Source organism: Dunckerocampus dactyliophorus, chromosome 6, assembly GCF_027744805.1.
Source record: "Dunckerocampus dactyliophorus isolate RoL2022-P2 chromosome 6, RoL_Ddac_1.1, whole genome shotgun sequence".
NCBI classification, from domain to species: Eukaryota; Metazoa; Chordata; class Actinopteri; order Syngnathiformes; family Syngnathidae; genus Dunckerocampus; species Dunckerocampus dactyliophorus.
The window spans coordinates 24,642,338-24,663,915 of record NC_072824.1 but is presented as its reverse complement, the minus strand read 5'-3'; the positions used below and the strand labels follow the sequence as shown (position 1 = coordinate 24,663,915).

Below are 21,578 nucleotides of genomic sequence, written 5' to 3'. Positions count from 1 at the left end.
CCACAGTTTACCCACCCTCACCTCATATCTCTACTGCCTGAGGCAAGGGATGGCAGCCTCTCACGTTCAGGCAAGTTGGAGGCCGGCCAGAAGGGGACTGGCTTCCCGCTTGTATCAGGGAGGAACCGGGGTGCCAGGATATCCAAATAAGGACTATCCCATATCAGTTTGGCTCCATGACTCAGCATCAGTCTACCTATGAATATATATTAGTAGGATAAGAGCAAGGAGGACATCTGAAATAATGGACTTCAACGTGAACTGTCTACAACACTGGATTATACCCGTTGGATTCATCTTGGAGTATTGTTTTTAATTGACCATAACATTTTAAAAATTCCTTTGGGCGAAAAGGCCTCATCGTGTTTACAGCGGCGGTTCCTGGCAACTTGCGTCATTACACGCCTCTGACATCCTGGAGGCGGAGCTATGAGGACCCAGCGACCAATCAGCGCCACGGATCATGTGTCACTCCAAGGGTGGCGCTCTCTGGAGTCCGGGGAGTATAAATGCAGAAAAGTGTTGCGCAGCTTGTCATTAAAGAGGAAACAGGCACATTTGGGCAGAGTCAGAACAATAAAGGCTCACCGACACACGCGTGGAATGAAAACATCTGAATTAGTTACTGGACTCCGCTTTGCTTCCAACTAAAGGTACAAATCGACGACTTGGTATAGTAGAGTTCCACTATTTTGGAAGTTTTGCTGTTTTTGATAGTGATCTTCAGTATAGTAATACAGCTGGACTTGCTGGAAATTGAGTTGGGACACCTTCACGAACTCTTGTAGCCTATTTGTCTGATTTGAAAGCAAATATGTCCACAATAATGGAACAGCCTTTTTATGACGACTCGTTTCTCTCTGCTTATGGCCATCCAGGCGCAGCCCTGCCAGACTACAAGTTGCTAAAGCAGAACATGAACTTGAACTTCTCCGATCCTTACCGGAGCTCCAACTTCAAGTCTCAGCACCTGCGCGCCGACACAGAGTTCTATTCGGCGGCCGCGGCGGACTCGGGGCCCCTCAAGCTCGCCTCTCCTGATTTGGAGCGACTAATCATCCAAAACAGCAACGGGCTCATCACCACCACGCCGACACCGAGCCAGTACCTCTACAACCGCGGCATCACAGAGGAGCAGGAGGGTTTTGCTGAAGGTTTCGTGAAGGCGCTGGACGACCTCCACAAGATGAACCAAATGGCACCGCCCAACGTGTCCATCGGAGCCGGGGGTGTCGCGTGTTCGGCACCCGGCTCGGTTTTCGGGCCATCCATGCAACCGGAACCGCTTGAGTACACCAACCTGAGCAGCTGCTCCACAAACCCCAGCATGTCGTCGGCGGTCAGCTACCCGTCCACCACGATCAGCTACCTGCCGCACCACCCCTACCACCAGCAGCACCCCCAAACCGCCGCGCACGCATCTCACCCCTTCCACGCCGGGCTCCACGCACAGCGCTTCGGTGGCTTGAAAGAGGAGCCTCAGACCGTCCCGGACATGCACAGCAGCGACAACAGCTCCCCGCCCATGTCCCCCATCGACCTAGAGAACCAGGAGCGGATCAAGGCGGAGCGCAAGCGGCTCCGGAACAGGCTGGCAGCGTCCAAGTGTCGGAGGCGCAAGCTGGAGCGCATCGCCCGTCTGGAGGACAGAGTGAAAGTTCTCAAAACGGACAACGCCGGACTATCCAACACGGCCTCGCTGCTCCGGGAGCAGGTGGCTCAACTCAAACAGAAAGTGATGACACACGTGAGCAGCGGCTGTCAACTCATGTTGTCTCCCAAAGTCAAGTCTTACTGAGGAAGCAGAAGCACTTTGAAAACACTGGACTGGAACTGCACTGACAGCACTGGGAACTGGATTGTTGTGGCTGAAGCAAAATACTTGCAAAAAAAAAAAAACCAAAAAAAAAAACAAACACTGTGGGCATTTTGGAACACGAACTGAACTGTTTACATTTTGTAAATTGTGATGATTCCGATGTAACTTATTTCTGTTTGTCAGGTTGAGCCTGACATTTTTTGTACTTGTACAGTATATATATTTAAGTAAAAGAAAAGTCACGATTAAGAAATGTGTTTTCTTTGAGGTTTTGTGACATTTCTCAAGAGCACTGCCTGGGTTTGTTGCAATCATCTGCCCTGTCAGCAGTTTAGTTTGACATTCAAAACACCTCAGACAGCATTGTTTCCTATTTACGTACTAACCACTCCTTATAAGGATAACTTCTCACAAACGTCACCACACTAATAGGTTTCCGGGAACTCCCTCCTACAATGCTGGTCAGAGAGGCCGCACCACCACAAGCGTGTGTGTGGGCTTGTCAGCAAGCGTTGGGAATTCCCCAATTCTGTGCTGCGTTTTTCCCAAACAAGCTGTGCAAACGGTAAACGTAAAAATTCCAGACAAGTTGATTGTTGTCAGCAGCTGGGTTAGGCATTTGCTAGAATAAGCCCAGCATTCACTGTGAAATAACTAGGTCACAGTAAGAAGGTGTGTTAAGTGCTTCACCTTATCTGAGTGGCGGAAAGCATACAAGTGAGAGAAAATCTGATGTGCTAATATAACTCAGGGGTGTCCAAACCTTCCCATGAGGGATGCATAGTGAAAAAAAATCAAAGGCTGTGTAAACAGGCTAAAACCAACCCAATATCGATATGCAATGAAGTTAGTTAATGCACCTCACCGTCGTTACAGATGACATTGATTACTTTGTTAGTATCAACTTTAAAAAAATGTGTTTAAATTCAATTTTTTAAATATGGCATACGTCAAAAAAAAGCTGTGAAACGTAAATGGCCACCGCACCACACTTTGGACACTCCTGCTTTACACAGGGTCAACATCAGCATAGTTAAAATTTCTGATTTACACAGCAATCCAGCATTTCATTGATGTGTGGGTGTGTGTGTGTGGCATTTCCAAGTTAAAACCCGAAGACCACAGTAGTTTCCTTTTCGGTCATGTTGAATTGTGCAAATGTAAAACATGTGATGTAATTCAATGTAACTTTGCACGTTCGAGACAAATAAACCACCCCCAAATCACAAACTGGGTGCTCAAGGTAGGTACTGTAGGAGTGTTTGGGACTGTAGGTTCAAATGTCAAAGAAGTGGCACCACCTAGCGATGACCATGTGGTATGGCATTCAGCGCACAACAAACAGTTTAGTGATTCATGAAGACAAACGAGCACATTCTTTATCATCCTGCTGCTTTAATTAATGGCAACATTAGAAACAGCCAGCAATATTATCAATACTTTCCTGGAAAACTAGTAAATGTACTTTTCAGTGCTTGAGACTTGTCCCACCAGTTATATACTGGATGTAATAAAGATTACAAAAAAAAAAAAAATTTACTGGAAACGGGCATTGAACATATGGGAAGCCGTGTATGACTACTCCACAGACGCAACCTCAGTGTGTGGGCAAGTGCTAAGTTTAGTAGAACATCACATTGTTACTGCTTGGAGAAGTAGTCTTTACTCTTCTCTACATCAGGAATGATGGTGTCGCTACCTGGTTTCCAGCCTGCAGGGCACACTGAGAAAGGACAGAGTGCTTGTTTACATATCAGTCATTGACACAGCAGTACAAATGTACAAAGTACAAACGTCAACTACCTTGTGGGAGTATCTGATCACTTGCGTGTTTAAAGTCAATCAACTCACCTTGCTAGCACAATTTGAAATAACAAGCATTTCATATTTCTACAGTGCAAAATTCAACATATCCTCAACAGTTTAGGTTTGGAGTAAAGCATTAGGCATCACATCAGCTAACATCTCACAAGCTTCCAAGTGACCAAGCTGTGCTCGATGACATCTACAGTAATTTGCATAATTGGCCATGACACAAAACTCCAGCCAGAGTGGAGATTTTTGGAAAAGGACTGTGTGCAAAACTGATCCGTTGTGTTTGAGTCATGTGCGACATCTCATATGTAAACCTTATTTAACAGAACATCAAGTTGACTTACGGGTGTAATGGGTGCCACACGTGGGACGTGATGTCACCTCTAGTCCATTTATTTTCAATGGAACCTGCACGACAGGGCGATCGCGAGTCACCCTACAACCAAGCGACACGCGAAATACATGCATGTTAAATTTTGTGCTCATGTTGGCTTGCGACGCGATCCCAGAAAGTTGAAAATTGCTCAACTTTTCATCCCTATAGTCCAGATGAGGACCAATCAGCGGGTGTTTCATTGACTGACCAATGCAATGAGCGGCCAGGATACTATTCAGTACTCTCAGGATAGTCTGCCACCTTCCGTGTGTGGAACAGATTAATTTCATGTTGTGCAGCGACTAACACACGTCAGTTGCGGCAGAATTACAATGCCAACTACTGTACAGAGTTGTAACAAGCTACACAGATGCCATTCTAAATGTTTGTGAGCAAGGACAAACGGGGGTTGGCGGGCGGGGGTGGAGTAAAGCAGCACCAAATTTGTGGTGGTCCAAATATATTGGTGACGGGCCACCACAATTTCATGTATGAGAAACACCGCTTTCAGCAGTCACGTCGGTATTACCGTAAATTTCTGCTCACCTTCGCCGTATTTGTCTGTGTGCTGGAAGGCCTGGACCAGACGCAGGGTCTCATCCACGGAGCGACCCACGGGCAAGTCATTGATGGTGATCTGCCTCAAAATGCCTTTGTCGTCAATCACGAACAGACCCCTGACAGACAGAAGGCAAGGTTTTATAAGATTGTTTTTTTTTTAGTCACTGGAGTTACATGCCACCTCCCACTTCAAGGGCTGCATCTGAAGTCCCATCAGGTCATAAGAGCAAGGCGATCTCATTTGAAAGCTTTAATCAACGTAACTTTCTTTTGCCATTTTGTGGAAAATGCAGTGATGCGCATGGTTCCACGTCCACACCCCCCGCCCGTGCTTGCATGGGTTAAACTCAGGTTTACTCCCACAGTGTGCTGGTTCTGTATGTGCCATGTAATTGACGGGCAACCAGTCCAGGAAATCCCCACAAATCTACACCCCCAAGAGAAAGCTGCAAGGGCTTTCACATGGTGCCGCTGAAGAAAGCACCGCACTGGAATTAGGACACAGCTATACTGTCTGCGTGTGTTCTGACACCTGTATGAAATGCCTTCATCCTCCTTCAGCACACCGTAGTCTCTTGAGATGCTCTTTGTCAGGTCTGCCACCAGGGGGATTTTCATGTTACCCAGACCTCCCTGTTTGCGAGGAGTGTTGATCCTACAAGGGAAAAGCAATATTGACAAATACCAATGTCAATTAGGTTCTTTTTCCACTCTTGAAAACAAAATAAACACTTCAAATATCAACTAATTTGCAAGTTAGAAATCCCCAATTTCCTCATATCTTTCAGAACCTTCTAGAAACTGGACCTTGGACTGTTCTGTTAGTCACATCATAAGCGTCTGCTTATCTAGTGCACGCAGAGGGACTCAGTAACAGGCGATAACCTGATCCAGCAGGGTGGGTGCTTCTTCAAGCCAGCAGGATTTGCACACAATACAAGAAAGTTCTGCTTCTGAGCAAGGCTGTCAGTTGTACCACTAACGTTTCCCCAGTATCCCCATTGCTTCTATCACCTCACAAACAATCCATACATTGCTTTTGCAAATATACTGTAGCACACACAAGGTATGTGCATTTACAGGTGTTTTCTATTTTTACCAAGAGGTCAGGTGTGTTTGCGGTGGAGGCACACTCCACATTCACAAATATATTTCTCTATTTTTGGACATTGATACAACTGGGGTATGCTATGATTTTAATTTAAAATAAAAAGGTCGGGCCCTAAAAAGGGACAAAGACAAAATTATTGTTTCGGGAGAAAATCGCAGGGCTCTCACCAAGCCAAGTGACTGAAGTGAGAGTCTACGGAGCAGCCGACCACCTCACAACCGATTTTTTTGAACTCTTCTGCTCGGTCGCTGAACGCCACAATCTCAGTGGGGCAGACGAATGTGAAATCCAGAGGGTAAAAGAAGAGGATGACATACTTCCCTACAAATGGGAAATTACACAACATATGTTACAAACAATACAGCCTCCAAGATGATGCGATGTACTGTATGTACAAAGTGTAAAAACCGGTGTAAATTGTGATGTTACCTTTGTAGTCAGACAGCTGGATGTCCTTAAACTGTCCATTCACTACAGCCGTGGCGTTAAAGTTTGGGGCAGGCTTGCCAATCTGAGCATTCCCAGCAGACATGATGATGATGATGATGAACTGCAAAAGACAGACTGAGGACTTTCCTTTTTTCCCCTTCCTTAAACTGCTTAGACTGTTTTGCACTTTTTGGGGGATCAAGCACTCCTTTTAGCCTTGCTCAGTGAGTTAAACCATCGAGTCACATGCAAGTCATGTTCAAACTGCAGGGAACAAAAGCCTATTAAGAAACTTGCATAACCTAGACAAGCAATACCCTAGGAGGCTTTTGGATTTGTGCACATACGGGCATACTTGAGATTAATTAAATAATCTGCAGCCGTTGTTGCATTTAGCGCCAAACAAGAGACGCACAAAACGTAGTTTGACGAAAAATGTTAAATCTTCACTTTACGTTACGTTTTCGCATGTGGTGCAGTTATTGCTGAAGCTGGACAATACCATTAAAATAAAATAATAGCAGCTGTGATACAACAAATAAGTACGTCTGGCCAGTGCGCAGAGTGGGGACAAAGAACCAAAAGGCCCCCCACACACACTTAAGGATAGTAGCAAGCGACCCGCACAGCCTGCTCGAGCGTCATGTTAGCTTATCTAACATCGCTCAACCACATTTCAGCTTTCCCCTTTTCCTAATTAAACGTTCATTGCACACTGTCCAGTAACAGTGGCGCGATGATAATTTGCAATTGAAAAGTGAAGAAAATGTATCGTTCTCACCTTTCTGGAAGGCCAGAGAGAAGTTGTCAGCACCACATAGAGCTGCACCGCGGTGGGGAAGGTTTGCTCAATCGACTCACTGCGGCTGCGTGAAATAAGTAGGCTGTACCAGGCTGTGGGCGAGGGACCAAAGTAAAATGACACTTCAAAGTAAACATTATTCTATCAGTCTGTTCCGTTTGATTGATTATGTATAATTCAAGATCAATTAAACCCATCTATTGTGATGCTACTCGTTTCATCAGATTATACTGCGCAAGTGTACTACTTGTTGTGGGTGGGACCAGTGAGTCAACCTTAGCCAGTAGTTTTACTTTGAATGGCAAGACGCAATCCAGGACTGCTACTTCCGCTTAGCATGTTTTACGGTGGTTGACTGAGGGGACAGTCATCTGTGGTTAACAGGTAAATTAACTTGTTTTCTACATGTGATCGATTAGTTTGTCTTCATATCAGGGCGACTGAGTTACCGCCTCACCTTTTCCTTTAAACAGTTTTTCACGACTTAATTGCAGGAGACGTTAGCATGCTTGCACAGCAAAACAAAGGGTGGGTGGCGCAGACTTAACCTTTATTGCTTTTATTCGGGTTAAAACAGATTTGTAGCATGGTGATTCACGAAAATGACCTGACGAACAATATGTAGGATATATTTACGTTTGTTTTTTCGCTGCCTCTATGATAGGATTATGGCTGAACTTTATTTACAACCGTACAAGTTAAAATTACCACTTTAACGCACCAGACACTCCCTCCCCCCTTTAAAATATATAATAACTACATAATTAATATTGCATGTTGCCCATAATATGAGATCATATACTGTGTATTTCTGCATCTTCAGCTTGGTTGCTCCGCTACCTACAGGAAGAGAGAGATCCAGACATCCTCAGCGGGTTACAGCGGATTCAAAACCAGCACCACAATCATGGCGACCCCACAAGAGATGGATCAACAACGATCTCCAGTCAGACCATCAGCGCCGTTGCTTCTGGCCACATCTCCTTCGGCTTTAAGACAACATAAGGGCAGCAATTTATCTTCTTCAGAGCACCAAACCACAACGACGAAGCCATTGTGGGCGCCTCTTGAAACAGATGCTCCCATTACGCTAGGTAGGGAGACCCTCGGAGTGATGAAATAAGAAATGCTGAGGCATGGATGCAGCAGGTCTCCAACCTTTTTAGATCCATGGACCAGCTTGAGGTGGTGGGTGGCGGTGTCCTACATTATAGCAATCTAATTGATCTTATTTAGTATGTATTGTGTAAAACTAAGGAACAACATCAAACTAAAAGCACAAAACGAATACAGACCCAACATCCACCAGTAGGAGCCTGGAGTTTGTTTTTCAGAGAGACGATTACCACGTTGCTGTTTGATGTATGTGGTAACGGGCATGAATCAACTTGAGATTGTGCACCAAACAAATATGCACATTAGCACTCAATAACATCATCAAACCTTACCTTTATGCATTCACACATATTATCAGCATCAAATATGAGGTAAAATACAGTATAGAAGCCATCGTATCCTTCACGGACACATGACCAATCAAAGGGAATGGGAACTATTATATAACATTAACATATAATCATGCTAGCGGACTGATTGCAGCAGCGGGTTGCGGCCGTAATGCCTTGTTACGGTTACGTGACGGCAAACGCGGTGAAATTGTTTGTGTTCTTGCCAAGAAGTGAATGAGAGAACCATGGCTTGCTTCAAAGTAAAACATTGATAGAGAAACCGAACATTTAAAGTGAATGGATGAACCAGTATAAGTTCATTCTTCCAGAATCCAGTGCCAAACTGATTTAGACAGATTTGTGAACGATATTTTTAAGAGAAATAGGCCTTTTGTGTACATAGAAGTTTTGCGTGTAGGTGAGTGAATGAATGACACATGATGCTTTTTGCTTATCTTTTTTTTCCCCTAATTTTGCAGCGTCACTTAACGACGATGAGGCCCACGTTTGCCAACTTTGTAGCTGCTGGTATGAGACACGGAAAGGTCTGTCCAGTCATGCCCGCTTTCATCTACGGCAGCTCGGAATCCCTGACAATGAAATTAAGGGCAGCCCCATTGACTTTCTATACCAGATAATGAACGAGGAGGACCTCAAGTCCTTCAGCAAGGATCAACAGGAGCACCGCTCTGAAAACAGTTTACTTGGGACTCCCCCTAAACGTCCCTCAGGACTGTCCTCTCCACACACGTCTCCTCCTTGTAAGCGATCAAAGTCCTCTGAGGAGTGCACCTGTACTCTTTGCGGGGAGAAATGTAAAAATCGAAGAGGCCTGGCCAGCCATGCACGCTCTCACCTGCGTCAGATTGGGGTGCTTGACCTACTGGGGAAAGAAGAGTCTGCTATTGACACTATTCAGGATCTGGTGAGCAGTGGCGTGTTAGAAACCATGAACCCCCCTAAAATGAAAAGTATCTCCAGCCCCAACGCTGTTCTCTCGTCAGCACCAGCCTCCCCTGTAGCTTCCCAACCTGTGTCTCCAGTCACAGGGCAATCCAGGTCCCCTTTTCCCTCCACTTTCCAGAGCCCTGCAAAGTCTCCTCAGATCCCAGGGAATCGGGCTCCAAAGGCTAAGAAGGGCTTTCGTTTGGCGGTGGACCCCCTCCTCAGAAAGCCCAAGCCGGAGCCTTTGGAGGTTGATGTGTCTGCACTGATGGGATCCAGCTGTAGCAGCAGCAGCCCCCCCACTCTGAGCTCATCAGCTCTTGTAACGCCTTCAAAGTCTCTCAGTGCAGGTAACATTCTCAGCAGATGCATTGCTTGGCTTCCATTTGTTTTGTTGCATCAGTCACACGTTCTTATTGCTCAACATCTCCAACAGATGAACAGTCACCACCAACAGTCCTTTGCGACTACTGCGGTCAACTCTTTGAGACCCGCAAAGCCCTCTCGTGCCACGCCCGCGCCCATCTGCGCCAGCTTGGTCTCACCTGGTCAATAAAGACGTCGCCGATTGATCTCCTCAAGGATGTTATGATGCAAGGGGAAGACGGCGGTAAGGGCTTTTTGTCCAGTGAGGCGTCATCGTTGAGGAAAGCCTCCTTGAGCCCTCAGCGTTCTAAAAGGATATTGGACACAACTTCAAACTCCTGCTCCTCACCTCTGGATTACTCCATGAAGGAGAAGCCTTCGTATAGCAAAAGTGAGGCTTTGCTCTTAGGTAAGGTATCACTGACGAGGATTTCCTTTGGATTACAGCTTTTTGGGGTGGGAGGGCACATTTGGGCTTTTAATTGATACACCAATAAAAACATGGGCACACACGTGCAGTGCAGCAAAGTGTATTGCAGTCGCTCCTCCACATTGCGTATACTTTTCACAAGATTTCATAATAGAAAGCCATAGAAAGACTCTCAATGATTCCATCCATCCATCCATTTTCTATACCGCTTCTCCTCTTTAGGGTCGCGGGGGCATGCTGGAGCCTATCCCGGCTGACTTCGGGCGACAGGCGGGGTACACCCTGGACTGGTCGCCAGCCAATTGCAGGGCACATATAGACACACACATATAGACAAACAACCATTCACACTCACATTCATACCTATGGACAATTTAGAGCCTCCAATTAACCTAACATGCATGTTTTTGGATGTGGGAGGAAACCTTAAATGATTCCACAATGTCAAAATAAAGACGTAATTTAATGCATGTGATTGCTCTTCTTTGGGCCTGTCATGATAAATAATAAATCAATTAACCGCATGATAAATAAAAACAAGCCCCATAATTTTGCTGGCCTCGATATATTGACCTGTGATTGCGTGTTTGTTTTCCCTCTCTCGCTCCCTCTCTCTCTACCAAACAGGCTGGATGACAACAGGGTTCACTCTGTAACACCTGGGCGTGTTTGTTCTATAGTAGAATGAACAGACTGAGTGAACCCTCGTGTCAGTCATTCATTCTCTTTGTCCCAGTGGTTAGAGAGGTGGGGCGCTAGCGAGTGTGCACTTGCTGGCTGCGTGTGTCGAGTGCTACATGATTGAATACTTTCTTCGTGCCTTTTGTGTATAAAACACAATGTGATGTCAGATTGCGGCCCATTTGAGCATCGTCATTTTGTGTCAATTAGGGCAGTTAACTAAATAATCCACGGTGGAACCTACATTTTAGCTGCCGTGGTCCCAGGAGAATAACACCTCACTGTGCACCAAACGCATTTTGCTGCTTCCAAAACATGTACTTGAACCGAACTCTGACCAAACATTACACCTCATTAAATGTAAACAGCGTATTGCAGACACAATGTTGCAAATGAATAAAGGAAGCGTATATGCAAAAGGCCTCACGTCTGCAATGACACACAGTGTCAACTTCAGAGTATTGTGGGGTTATTTCTCAGTTTTTTTGTCAATATTCAGACAGTAACGAAAGTGGCAAACTCAGAAATATGATACATGTTGCATTTCGGTTTTCTACTAATCTATTTTTTTCTAATCAAAATACTTTGGGGAACTATTGTTTTACATCATGTTTCCACAGAAGGTCAAGTGTGTTACAATGACTAACGTTAACTCTGGGTCAAAATCGTACTGACATTTTGTACATATTTAGAATCTTTAAATATTAAATCTTTGTTTTCAATTTACAATACAAACATGGTGAAACAGTCCTTAAAATTGCTGCAAAGATACCGTAAATTCTGGACTATAAGCCGCTACTTTTTTCACACACACGCTTTGAACCCTGCATCTTAAACAATGATACAGCTCATTTGTGGCTAAAGGAACTCCAGTTCCCATGATGCTTGGAGTGCAGATTCAGGAAGTAGTGAAGTGGACCCTAATATGACGTTTTGAAGTTTGCGTTCATGTTTTGATCTGACAAATCTTAAGCACGTTTCATCAAATGTAGACCGACTACTGCTTCTGCTTGGACCGCTTGAACCGAACAGGGGCAGCTGTTGAACTCCAATGAAAACAGGCGTCTCGTGTCACTCATCGGAGCTAGGGGACGCTGGGGACACCAAGTGTAGGTAGGATTGCACGGTTTATAGTGCATCCTTCTGTGAAAATATCCCATGTTACAACGTGGGCAACTGCGGCAGGTGCGCTAATAGTCTGGAATTTACAGTAATAAGTTTCTCTTTGTAACCTTAAAGGTCAACACTCGTCCATCTCCAATTTGTTTGGATTTCAAAATAATAGTTATTTTTCCCATATGAATTAATGAATATTAAATTAATGTTTCATGGTTGCTGTACAGGACAGGCAAAGTATGATCAATATTTTAACCTTCTTAACTCTCACACGTGTGTATTAATAAGTCAACCACTGTTATTTTTAGATGTAAAAACACTATAAACACAAAATGAATGAGAAGAGGGTGTGACATACGTAACTTTGGTGGCTTCAGTCATACTTAAGCTCATTCCGTTGCGTAGGTTGACCTCAGGGTATCATCACTGAGTTTAACTGATGGGCAATTAAAAGCTCAACTAAACTTGTCTCATTTGCTTGTGTTGATGTCAGACGCATCCTGCGAGGTGTGTGGGTTCAACTTTGAAAACCGCACGGCGCTAGCAAGCCACGCGCGGGCCCACCTTCGTCAGCTTGGTGTTGTGGAATGGAAGGCTGAAGGGGCGACATCACCGATTGAACACCTCAAGGAGTTTATGCAGAAGCACCCGGACAGGGTGGCTGCTCTCGGACGACGCTACCGGGAGGGAGAACTGTGCATTAAGAAGGTGGGTTGGGGCAATACTTTTTTTTTTTTTTTTTTTTAGATATTTTTTTTATTTTTAGGTGTGTAGCACCACATTATGAAATAATGGTTCATTATGTAACAATACATTTTCACCTGCTTATGTATGGCCGCACTTTGGACACCCCAGATTTACGTATTTCACCAGGAAGGCTGCCTCTAGAGTGTTTACAAGCTTTGGCTTCAAGCAGTATCGCTAGTCATGACACTCGCTTGTCACCCGCTGGGCTACACACTTGTGAAGGTGTTCTGCACGCTTCCACACCTCACCTTTCACAGCGTTACCAATGCACACTCCCTGCCCTTGTAGAGGTGCCTTGCACGCCTGTTTCTCCACACCTGTGGCAAATGTGTCACCTCTCGTGGGTGCTTGGGTCTGATCAGTACAGACACAAACACATGTCCCTCACTTTTAATGCTTACTGCGTAGGTGTTTGGTAGATAGATAGAAGATAGATACTTTATTCATCTCCAAGGGAAGAATATAATCTATAATGCATACCGAACTGAAAGCCCCTTAATGAAAAATTTGAATACAAATACTGTACTGTTACACCCCAAATAATACAAATTTTTATAAGAAAAAGTTATTATTTGTATATATAAAAAAAATATAAATGTAAATCATTCATTCTCTTCCCAGAAAGGGTCTTCATTATCCACTCTGTCGGACTCTGAATCTTTGCCTGCTTCCGAGATGAAGATCTCAGGGCATAATTTGGGCAAAGAGGACCAGGGCTCACCCAAAAAGCCGCCATCCTCTGTGGCAGCATGTGGAAACGCCGGTGTGCGCTCTCCAAGAGGTGAGCAGTGAAACAGGTACAGCAAGTACCTCTTCTTGAGTAGTTAATCTTGTTCTCTTTGAACACCACTTCTATTTTTTTTCCTCAGAACGTATGCCTCCAAAACCACTTGCACCTGTAGCAGAAGAAAATCAAGACACCAACTCCCAGCAACTATCAAGATCCGGCAACATCCCGGCGCTGCTGCCCAAACCTCCTTTAACTCCTTTGGTCAAACTGGTCGGAAAAGTTTACTCCCTCAAGTGCAGGTGAGAGTGGAAAATACAAATAGACTGTGTCACACAGTACAAAGTCACTCTGCATTGTTTTCCCTCCCCTCGTATCACTGCGCGCGTCCGCCAGCAGCCAACTGTTGCTCACATTTCCACATTTACTTCTGGGATAATGAAAGTAAACAGGTTTGACTACAAAACAAGTAATGGAAACATTGCCTTTAGCACAAAGCCAAGGCCAAAGTTGTCTGATAGCAATAGGAACAGGAAAACAGTGGAGTATATAGGGTGATTCAGACATGTTTTTGTTGTGACAGCCCATATGTCACATGTCCGCATCATTTTTGTAGATATTTTCTTTTATGACAGTATCACTCGGGCTCTCACTTTAACTCTCTCGAGCCACAGCAATCGTCATCCGCGCTTGTAAACACATACGCAGGCGGCAGCGCGCAGTCATACGAAGGGAGAGAAAATAATGCCAAACGATTGTAAGGTCTGACTTTTTTATGGAAAACGGTTTTGTGATGCAAATGTATTACACCTTTGAACGCATATTGTTTTGAGAAACAAAACGCTTTACTTAAGTAACCCCACCGAATAAGCACTTTCCTCAACACCGAAAACTGACCAAAACTCAGCTTACCGGACAAAGTGGGGGGAAAAAGTAACTGTTGATGCACTACACTGCTGATGTTATATAAGTTCTTGTCAGAAAAGCTGAACTATCCCTTTAAGCTCCTGGAATGGCCTTATCCTCAACAGCCTCTGCACCTTATAGAACGTTTGTGCACTTTTTAAAAGGCTGTATCTGTGCCAGGAAACCAACTAATTTGAATGAACTGCTAAGAAGAAGAAAGGCGCAGTATAAATCCAAGTTAATATTATTATTAAAAGTAATAGAAGTCTTGCATTGTATTATTTATAGTATTTTCTGGGGATGACACTTGTCAATACCGCCAGTTGGTCAATGTCAAATGATTTGATACGTCGTGCTGCAGTTTGATTCTTCTGCCTCCAGGTGGCCACAAAATGCCTTCTTGAAGGGTTGCCTAGCTTCTCCTTCTGCTCTACTACACTCTTCTGATCAAGCTTCTTTGTGTATGTTTTTTTTTTTTTGACAGGTTTTGTGAAAAAGTGTTTCACGGGCCACTGTCTGTTCAAGAGCAGTGGATCACACACCTGCAGAAACACATCCTGTCTCTGGGCTACAAAGGCAAAGAGTCTCCTCCTGCTGCTCCAGTATCTCCTCCAGCTCTCATTCATCCAGTAGCTGTCTAGTTTCAACAACTCTCCCAAAACACATGGATGAAAGGATCAATGTGTGGCTTATTTAGTAACTTTAAGTCAATCCACCATCCACCATTCTCTTTGTATTTGCACGCCCTTCTCATTGCGATTCAAATGATTCACCAAAAGTGATCAATTCAGTTGCGCTGCTGAATTATTAGCAACTTTATGAGGGACCAAACCTCATTTTAACTTCAAGCTGCACAGTGTAACCCTTTTGAATCCTTGTCAAGGCACATTTTTACACATTTTGCTGTGTGACATGTTCAAAAGTCTTAATGTATTTTATGTTGATACTTAAATATGGCAGAATACAAATGAGACTTTCTGTACTTAAGATTGTCTGCACGTACAGTATAACCATTGTTATCTACCCTTTTTACTATGTGTGCGCTCCTTTTAGTCATCCGTTTTAATACATGTAAATTAAATTCCGTCTCTTGTACATGGTGTGATTTTATTGAAAGTATTTTAGAACACAGGTCTTTCTGAGCTAAAATGACATTCCTGCATCTTTATTGGTAAATCGTTTTAACTTTCAAGGGGCTTGAAATGCTTTTGCGGTGTTGCCTTGTTCACACAATCATGATGCTATTGAAGAAAAAAAATCTAACATATGGAATTGAGTGAGGGGGATCTGGAGGTTGAACCCATAACTTTTTAGGGTATTTTTACACGCAATATGTATGCCGGGCCAGGTATATGTGTAGGTTTAAGTTTGACATACAGTATGTACAGTAAGCTCAGTGGATGCCTACACATTCACAATTCAGCAGTCACGGCTGTGCAAATTTGCAGGAAAAAAAATACAGTATTCAATTTTTTTCTCCACTTTTTCTTGCAGAAAACATTTCATTCACTGTAAGTCAGTAATTTATAAATATGTGATAATACAGGTCAAATGTACAGTATACATGTACCACTATTAGAAAGCCCACAGTTTTTAAATCTTTATGTCTTTATGCATCACTGATAAAAAAATTTTTTTCACATTTAACAGTTTGTTCGTCAGTCCTTGAATGCACCATAGTTGTGTTCTGTAACTGCCATTAAATATGATTTTAGCAACGCTGTCTGCTGCCGTCGTGGCTGGGCTAACTAGCAAGCTACTCATCCCACAACGGTGATATCCCATATTCACACATACTCATCACAACACAGTATCCATGTTGTTATCGTGTTATTGTTGTGAACAACTAAACATGGATCACTGGCACTATCTTGCAGTCGATCTGTCGGTTTCAGTAAGTAAACCCGCATTTTTATTTTACTAGAAATAATCTACAGTCGATCTGTCAGTTTCAGTAAGTAAAACCGCGTTTTGTTTTTACTAGAAATAATCTACAAATCTTCACATAGTATGGGGGTTTCATTCCAGGGATAGATAATCGGTGATTGCTGCACACTTTTCTTGTATTTTGCAGTGTGCATATGTAACGGATGCCAGCCTGTGAAGCTGTGCAAGTGTACGTTGGTAAACCTCACTCCCTCTACCTTAAGAGCTGCGCTTTTGGCCGTGTGGTCAGTGCTCTCGCCTCCCATTGTGAAGGTCGTGTGTTCGAGCCCCGGTGCGGGCGGTGCGAAACAGGGCGGGTTACACATAGAGCTGTCAGTGTCAGTCACTGCCAGACAAACGACATACAGTTGTCACCTCGCTACATCGTGATTCGAACATGGTTCCCTCACACTGTCGCGGTTTTTTGAAAATTAATAAATGACAGCTGTTTTGTGGTTCACTATGTGCAACCCGCCCAGTTTCGCACCGCCCGCACCGGGGCGCGAACACAGGACCTTCGCAATGGGAGGCGAGAGCACTGACCACACTGCCAAAAGCCTGGACTGTCAACCGTGAGTAAATATCAGTGAATGTTGTAATTGTGAATATGTCACTTACTTGGCTTTGTGGTGCATTCATGGCTGTATTTGGTTGAATCTGGTTCCCGGAACGTGTTCTCAACGTGACGTTACAGCCAAGATTGTGGCTGTTTAGAACTCTCGCAGGTGGGCCTTTGGAAATCACAACTTCCATTTCACTCGCATTTTATATTTGTTCATTGGCGGATGACAGCAGTATGTCTGTGGTCCACCATTGTTGTACCGGTTGTGATTAAATAGCAAAAAAAGGTAGTACAGCACGCGTTCTACCAAAAATTGTGGTCACAGCAGGCACACACTCCTTGTGACAGTCTGCAGCAGCGGGCAACTTATCCACTTCCCAGGGAGCAGTTCAGGAAATGAGGTGCCTTGTTAAAGGCCACATCAGCCATGGATGCATTGAGGTCTGGGGAAAACTGATCATTCTCCACTGTAGATTTTCATCCCGTCGTTTTATGTTGGAAAAAAGAGCAATAAAGGTTGTTTTTCGACACAAAATGAGTGGTACCTTGGAGACATTTGACCTCATGAAAGCACACACAATGATGCCAGACCGAGCATGTAACGATCCAAGCTGTCAGTTAAGTGCCAATAGAGTCGTTTTCCCGCCTTTTACTGCGCATCCTAAAACCTCCCGACGTGGCCGTGCCACGTGCTGGTTATGTAACACACCACTTAAGAGCAAAGACTGTGGAGAGAGATTTTCTTCGATCCTATCTGTGTTTTCAAACCACACTAGAATTGTCCCTGCGGTGTTGATAAAGTCTTATTAGTTCGCTGACGAAGCTCTTCGGATGAGGAGCGAAACGTCCGACACCTTCTTCACGGAAGTACAGATGACGTCTCAAGAAGCCTTTTCCTCGATGGACAACTCCTGTACGACTGAGAGCCTACACAGAAACAATTTATAATAAAAACATTATATATATATTTAAAGACAAATCTTTGTGTTTTTATTAGTTATCATTATCAGCATTTTAGCTTTTTCTAGTTACGTTACGCCTTTTTATTCTGTTTTTCCACTTTTGCTGGCATTTTGTTTATTTTATTTCTGCAATGAGCCACGTTCCACAGATGGGCCCTGCACCACTCTTTGGACACCCATGCGTGTTTTGCCAGGAAGGCGAGTGTGTCCAAACTCTGCCTTCTTGGCGATGTTGGTCAGGGGTTGCATTATGGAGGGGTTTTTTTTATATATTTTTTTTTTTACATCTTTCAGACATGCATTGCACAGCGTTACAGAGGTGGGGCTCACGCTCCCACGCTCTCGTGCACCTGCTGGGTGGATTCTTCCCCTTTGTTGTTGGCTTGTATTTAATTACTGAATAAATGCATGATGCAAGAAACACTTATATACGTGCCCTCTCTAAATATAGCGACCATGTCGCTAAATTGTCAGTACAGTTCTCTTCTATGTATGAGGTTTTTTATGAAACAGAACCAGTGATCGAGGGTGCTTAGCCAAATGCAAGGAGTGTCACTAGAACCGCTCTATGGTTAAGGGTGCAGACAAGTCTGAACTTCTGAAAAATCTTTAAGTAAAGTTGATCAAATGTAGAATTACTTCAGCTACATGTCACTCGCTGACGCTGACGTTGTGAACACTGAGTTAGGTTGGATCGCAAGGTGCGCCTAAAGCACTTAATGTGCGTTTCCAATAATGCCTTGCACACTGCCGCTTCCATATTACCTTTTTGTATCATTCCCACTAGCGATGCCGTAGTTCACATTCTTGATTGGCTTCGGGCTGTCCTGTTCCCACGATACAGCTAGTCACGTTTTAATCTCCCCTAATATTTAGCTAACATTACCAAAAGATAAGATACCAGCCCAGGCCCGTAACCAGGGGGGGTTCGGGGGGTTCAAACGAACCCCCCTGCGGGCGACCAAAGGTCCGCTTGGTTAAAAAAAAAAACAAAAAAAGCTGCTATCAAGGTGTGCAATTGTAACGGAGTGTAGATGTGCTGTGATAAATGATGGCAGAAGTGTTGCAACAGCGCCTGTTGCTGGTGAATAGTGGCATGTGCAAATTGCTGCAGGAAGTTGATGCTGAATTAGCGGTAGGTAAGGCTGAAACACATTGAAGTGATTCATATCGTGTAGGCCTGTGTAAATAGCATCCACCACTGAAGCCATGGCATGCTCAGTCGCCCAGTAAACTGATGAACTTATCTAAATAGGGCAAGCTTGATGTTGGCATTTTGCCCTTAAGCTTGTCATTTGGAGGAAATAACATTGTTGTTATGTCTGTCCAAAATATGCATCAGAAAAATGGTTTTTCGTCACTCCAAATACAAAATTTCCCCCTCCCCACGCTCGGTCGCTTCGCTCCCTCGCAAAAGGTCCATTCACTCAGATTTTTGCACCCCACCAAAAAATATCTGGTTACGGGCCTGCAGCCTTCATTTACTTTCTGCGTTGATTGTTACAAACAGCACCTTTCAAATGTGATGCATTATTGAAATATGCATCCTGGCCAGGGTTTTTCTCCACTGATAAATGGGCTCAAAAGTGCAACACAGGCTTTTTCATGCATTTGACTTGACTATTGACGACATGCTCCAATAACTGAAGTGCAGAGTGGAGTCAAACAAACTACATCAATTATACGACCCATTTTCCATTTAAAAGGAAGCCACTTGAGCCTACTAGCCCTTATTTACTCCACAAGAGACCACAAACAATAACAAATATTGTACTTCTTCCTTCCCGGATGCGATAAGGTCGATTTATTTGCAAGAACACAGCCTTATCTTGCATATTGATTTTGCCAAGTGTAGTATCCAGGCGGGATTTACATGTTGCCAAGCTTGATATGTGTTGACAACCGCAGTTTTATCAGGCCTGGACATCTCTGGAAGGAACAGCATAGAAACACACTGTAATCATTTCAATATAGTTGTCCCTCGCCATATCGCGCTTCAAATTTTGCAGCTTCACTATCATGGTTTTTTAAACACTAATTAATAAATCATGCTGTTTCATGGTTGATTACAGCCTATTAGTAAAAAAAAAAGCACATTTAAGCTAATTTTACATATTTTTGGCCTAAATTAAGCATTTTCAAGCATCACAATGGCTAAATGAACTAAAATACAAACATTAGGCAGAAGACGCACTCTAATTATTAATGCACTAGAATTGATCGCCAGAACAACAGGCTTTTATTGCAAGTTGAAATTATCTTACAGCAGGCACAAAAATAACAACATAATACTGATAGTAATAATACAGGCTACTGTTGCGGCCATAACCCACGACAAACTAAAACTCAACTCTGAACCCCCAACATCACTTCCTGTCCTCCACACATCTGTCTGCCTGCAACTAAGCACGCCTAGGAAACACATTTACAGACACAAGCACAAGTTTTATTTATGTTTTATATGGCTTATTTTCTCGGATTATATCAACTATATTGGGTAATATGAATGTAAAGGTAACTACATGCGAGTTATTTCATGTTTAGAGGGCTCTAATAATGTTTAAAAACTTATTAGAAGACTGTAAACAGGTTTTCTATGCCGTAACTCTGAAAATATTCTATTTATGAAGAAGAAATCCTACTTTGAGAAATTCACTTGTCATGGTCGGGTCTCATGGAACCAGTTAATTATGAGAGATTACTGTACATTACTGTACAAAATATGCCTCCACTGTGTTGATAGAAAATTGTCATATTACAAAATACTATCTATAACCAAACACACAAATTCCAAAGGAAGAACGTTCACAAACCGGCATGAAAATGATTCCAAAAACAAAACTTGTTGCGATTTAAACAATATTTTCCGGAAAAATTTCCCCTCTAACGTCACAAGAACTTGGAGATTTGACCTGCTGTTCTTCCCCAATTTTACGAGACTTCAAATCGGAGGTCATTACTCAATATAACAGCCACGGTTTCATCTTACGAATAACATTAAACTCATCACACAGCAACTTAACACTGAAAAGGTATGCCTCAGGAATTTACAAACATGTACCAATACGATTTAAAAAATGAAAAACTACATTTGAAAGTTTTCTCATAATGCACTTTGTTTGAGCAACGCATTTCATTGAGGGACAAGCAGCATAGAAAATGGATGGCGTGGCAATGTTGCCTCTGTCCACCAGAGGGAGCCCGGAGCGCCGAGCCCAGAGGGAGGCTGACGTCATTGCAGTGCCCCAATGAATGTTGCTCAGATGCAGTGCATTATGGGAAAACTTTAGACATATTTTTTTCATTTTAAACTTATATTGGTACATGTTTGTACATTTGTCAGGTGTACCTTTTGAGTGTTAAGTTGTTGTGTGATGAGGTCAGTGTTCATAGTAAGATTGTTATACTGTTATACCTCCTGCAATTTCCAGTGGGTTGACGAGATTGTTGTGAGTACGCTAATAGCTCGTGATTGGCTCACTGACTCTCGAGTGCCACAGTATTTAAACAATTAGTCATAGTTCTGAAGTAACAGAGATGCCACAAGATTAGAATTTAGCCATTAATTAGCTGCACCGCTGTATAAACCGCAGATTTCAAAGTTTAAGAAAAAAATAGTGGCTTCCATCCATCCATCCATTTTCTATAACGCTTCTCCTCATTATGGTCGCGGGGGCATGCTGGAGCCAATCCCAGCTGACTTCGAGCGACAGGAGGGGTGCACCCTGGACTGGTCGGCAGCCAATGGCAGGGCACATATAGACAAACAACCATTCACACTCACATTCATACCTATGGACAATTTAGAGTCCCCAATTAACCTAAAATGCATGTTTTTGGAATGTGGGA

General features: G+C 43.5%; 3 protein-coding genes across 5 annotated transcripts; 2 read left to right on the top strand and 1 right to left on the bottom strand.

Moving 5' to 3' along the window:
• Positions 1-492: 492 nt before the first annotated feature.
• Positions 493-2,072, top strand: junba (JunB proto-oncogene, AP-1 transcription factor subunit a). Of its 2 annotated transcripts, XM_054779375.1 has the most exons (2): positions 493-653; positions 879-2,072. In XM_054779375.1, exon 2 carries the CDS (start codon positions 917-919, stop codon positions 1,796-1,798), a length of 882 nt encoding a protein of 293 aa, XP_054635350.1. In that variant the 5' UTR covers positions 493-653; positions 879-916; the 3' UTR covers positions 1,799-2,072. The 2 variants fall into 2 exon arrangements, with proteins under 2 accessions (XP_054635350.1, XP_054635349.1); XM_054779374.1 differs by having other exon boundaries at positions 524-2,072.
• A 1,122-nt stretch (positions 2,073-3,194) lies between these two features.
• prdx2 (peroxiredoxin 2) lies at positions 3,195-7,046 on the bottom strand. 2 transcript variants are annotated; one of them, XM_054779376.1, is made up of 6 exons: positions 6,893-7,046; positions 6,112-6,232; positions 5,850-6,003; positions 5,104-5,226; positions 4,557-4,687; positions 3,195-3,542 (listed from the first exon to the last, which is right to left on the bottom strand). In XM_054779376.1, the coding sequence occupies exons 2-6, from the start codon at positions 6,212-6,214 to the stop codon at positions 3,460-3,462; spliced, it is 594 nt and encodes a 197-aa protein (XP_054635351.1). In that variant the 5' UTR covers positions 6,215-6,232; positions 6,893-7,046; the 3' UTR covers positions 3,195-3,459. The 2 variants fall into 2 exon arrangements, with proteins under 2 accessions (XP_054635351.1, XP_054635352.1); XM_054779377.1 differs by having other exon boundaries at positions 6,112-6,246; positions 6,893-6,911.
• Positions 7,047-7,097: 51 nt separating this feature from the next.
• wiza (WIZ zinc finger a) lies at positions 7,098-16,000 on the top strand. The gene is made up of 8 exons (XM_054779373.1): positions 7,098-7,297; positions 7,737-8,007; positions 8,841-9,656; positions 9,743-10,081; positions 12,393-12,607; positions 13,268-13,427; positions 13,516-13,675; positions 14,764-16,000. The coding sequence occupies exons 2-8, from the start codon at positions 7,821-7,823 to the stop codon at positions 14,918-14,920; spliced, it is 2,034 nt and encodes a 677-aa protein (XP_054635348.1). The 5' UTR covers positions 7,098-7,297; positions 7,737-7,820; the 3' UTR covers positions 14,921-16,000.
• The last annotated feature ends 5,578 nt before the right edge of the window (positions 16,001-21,578 follow it).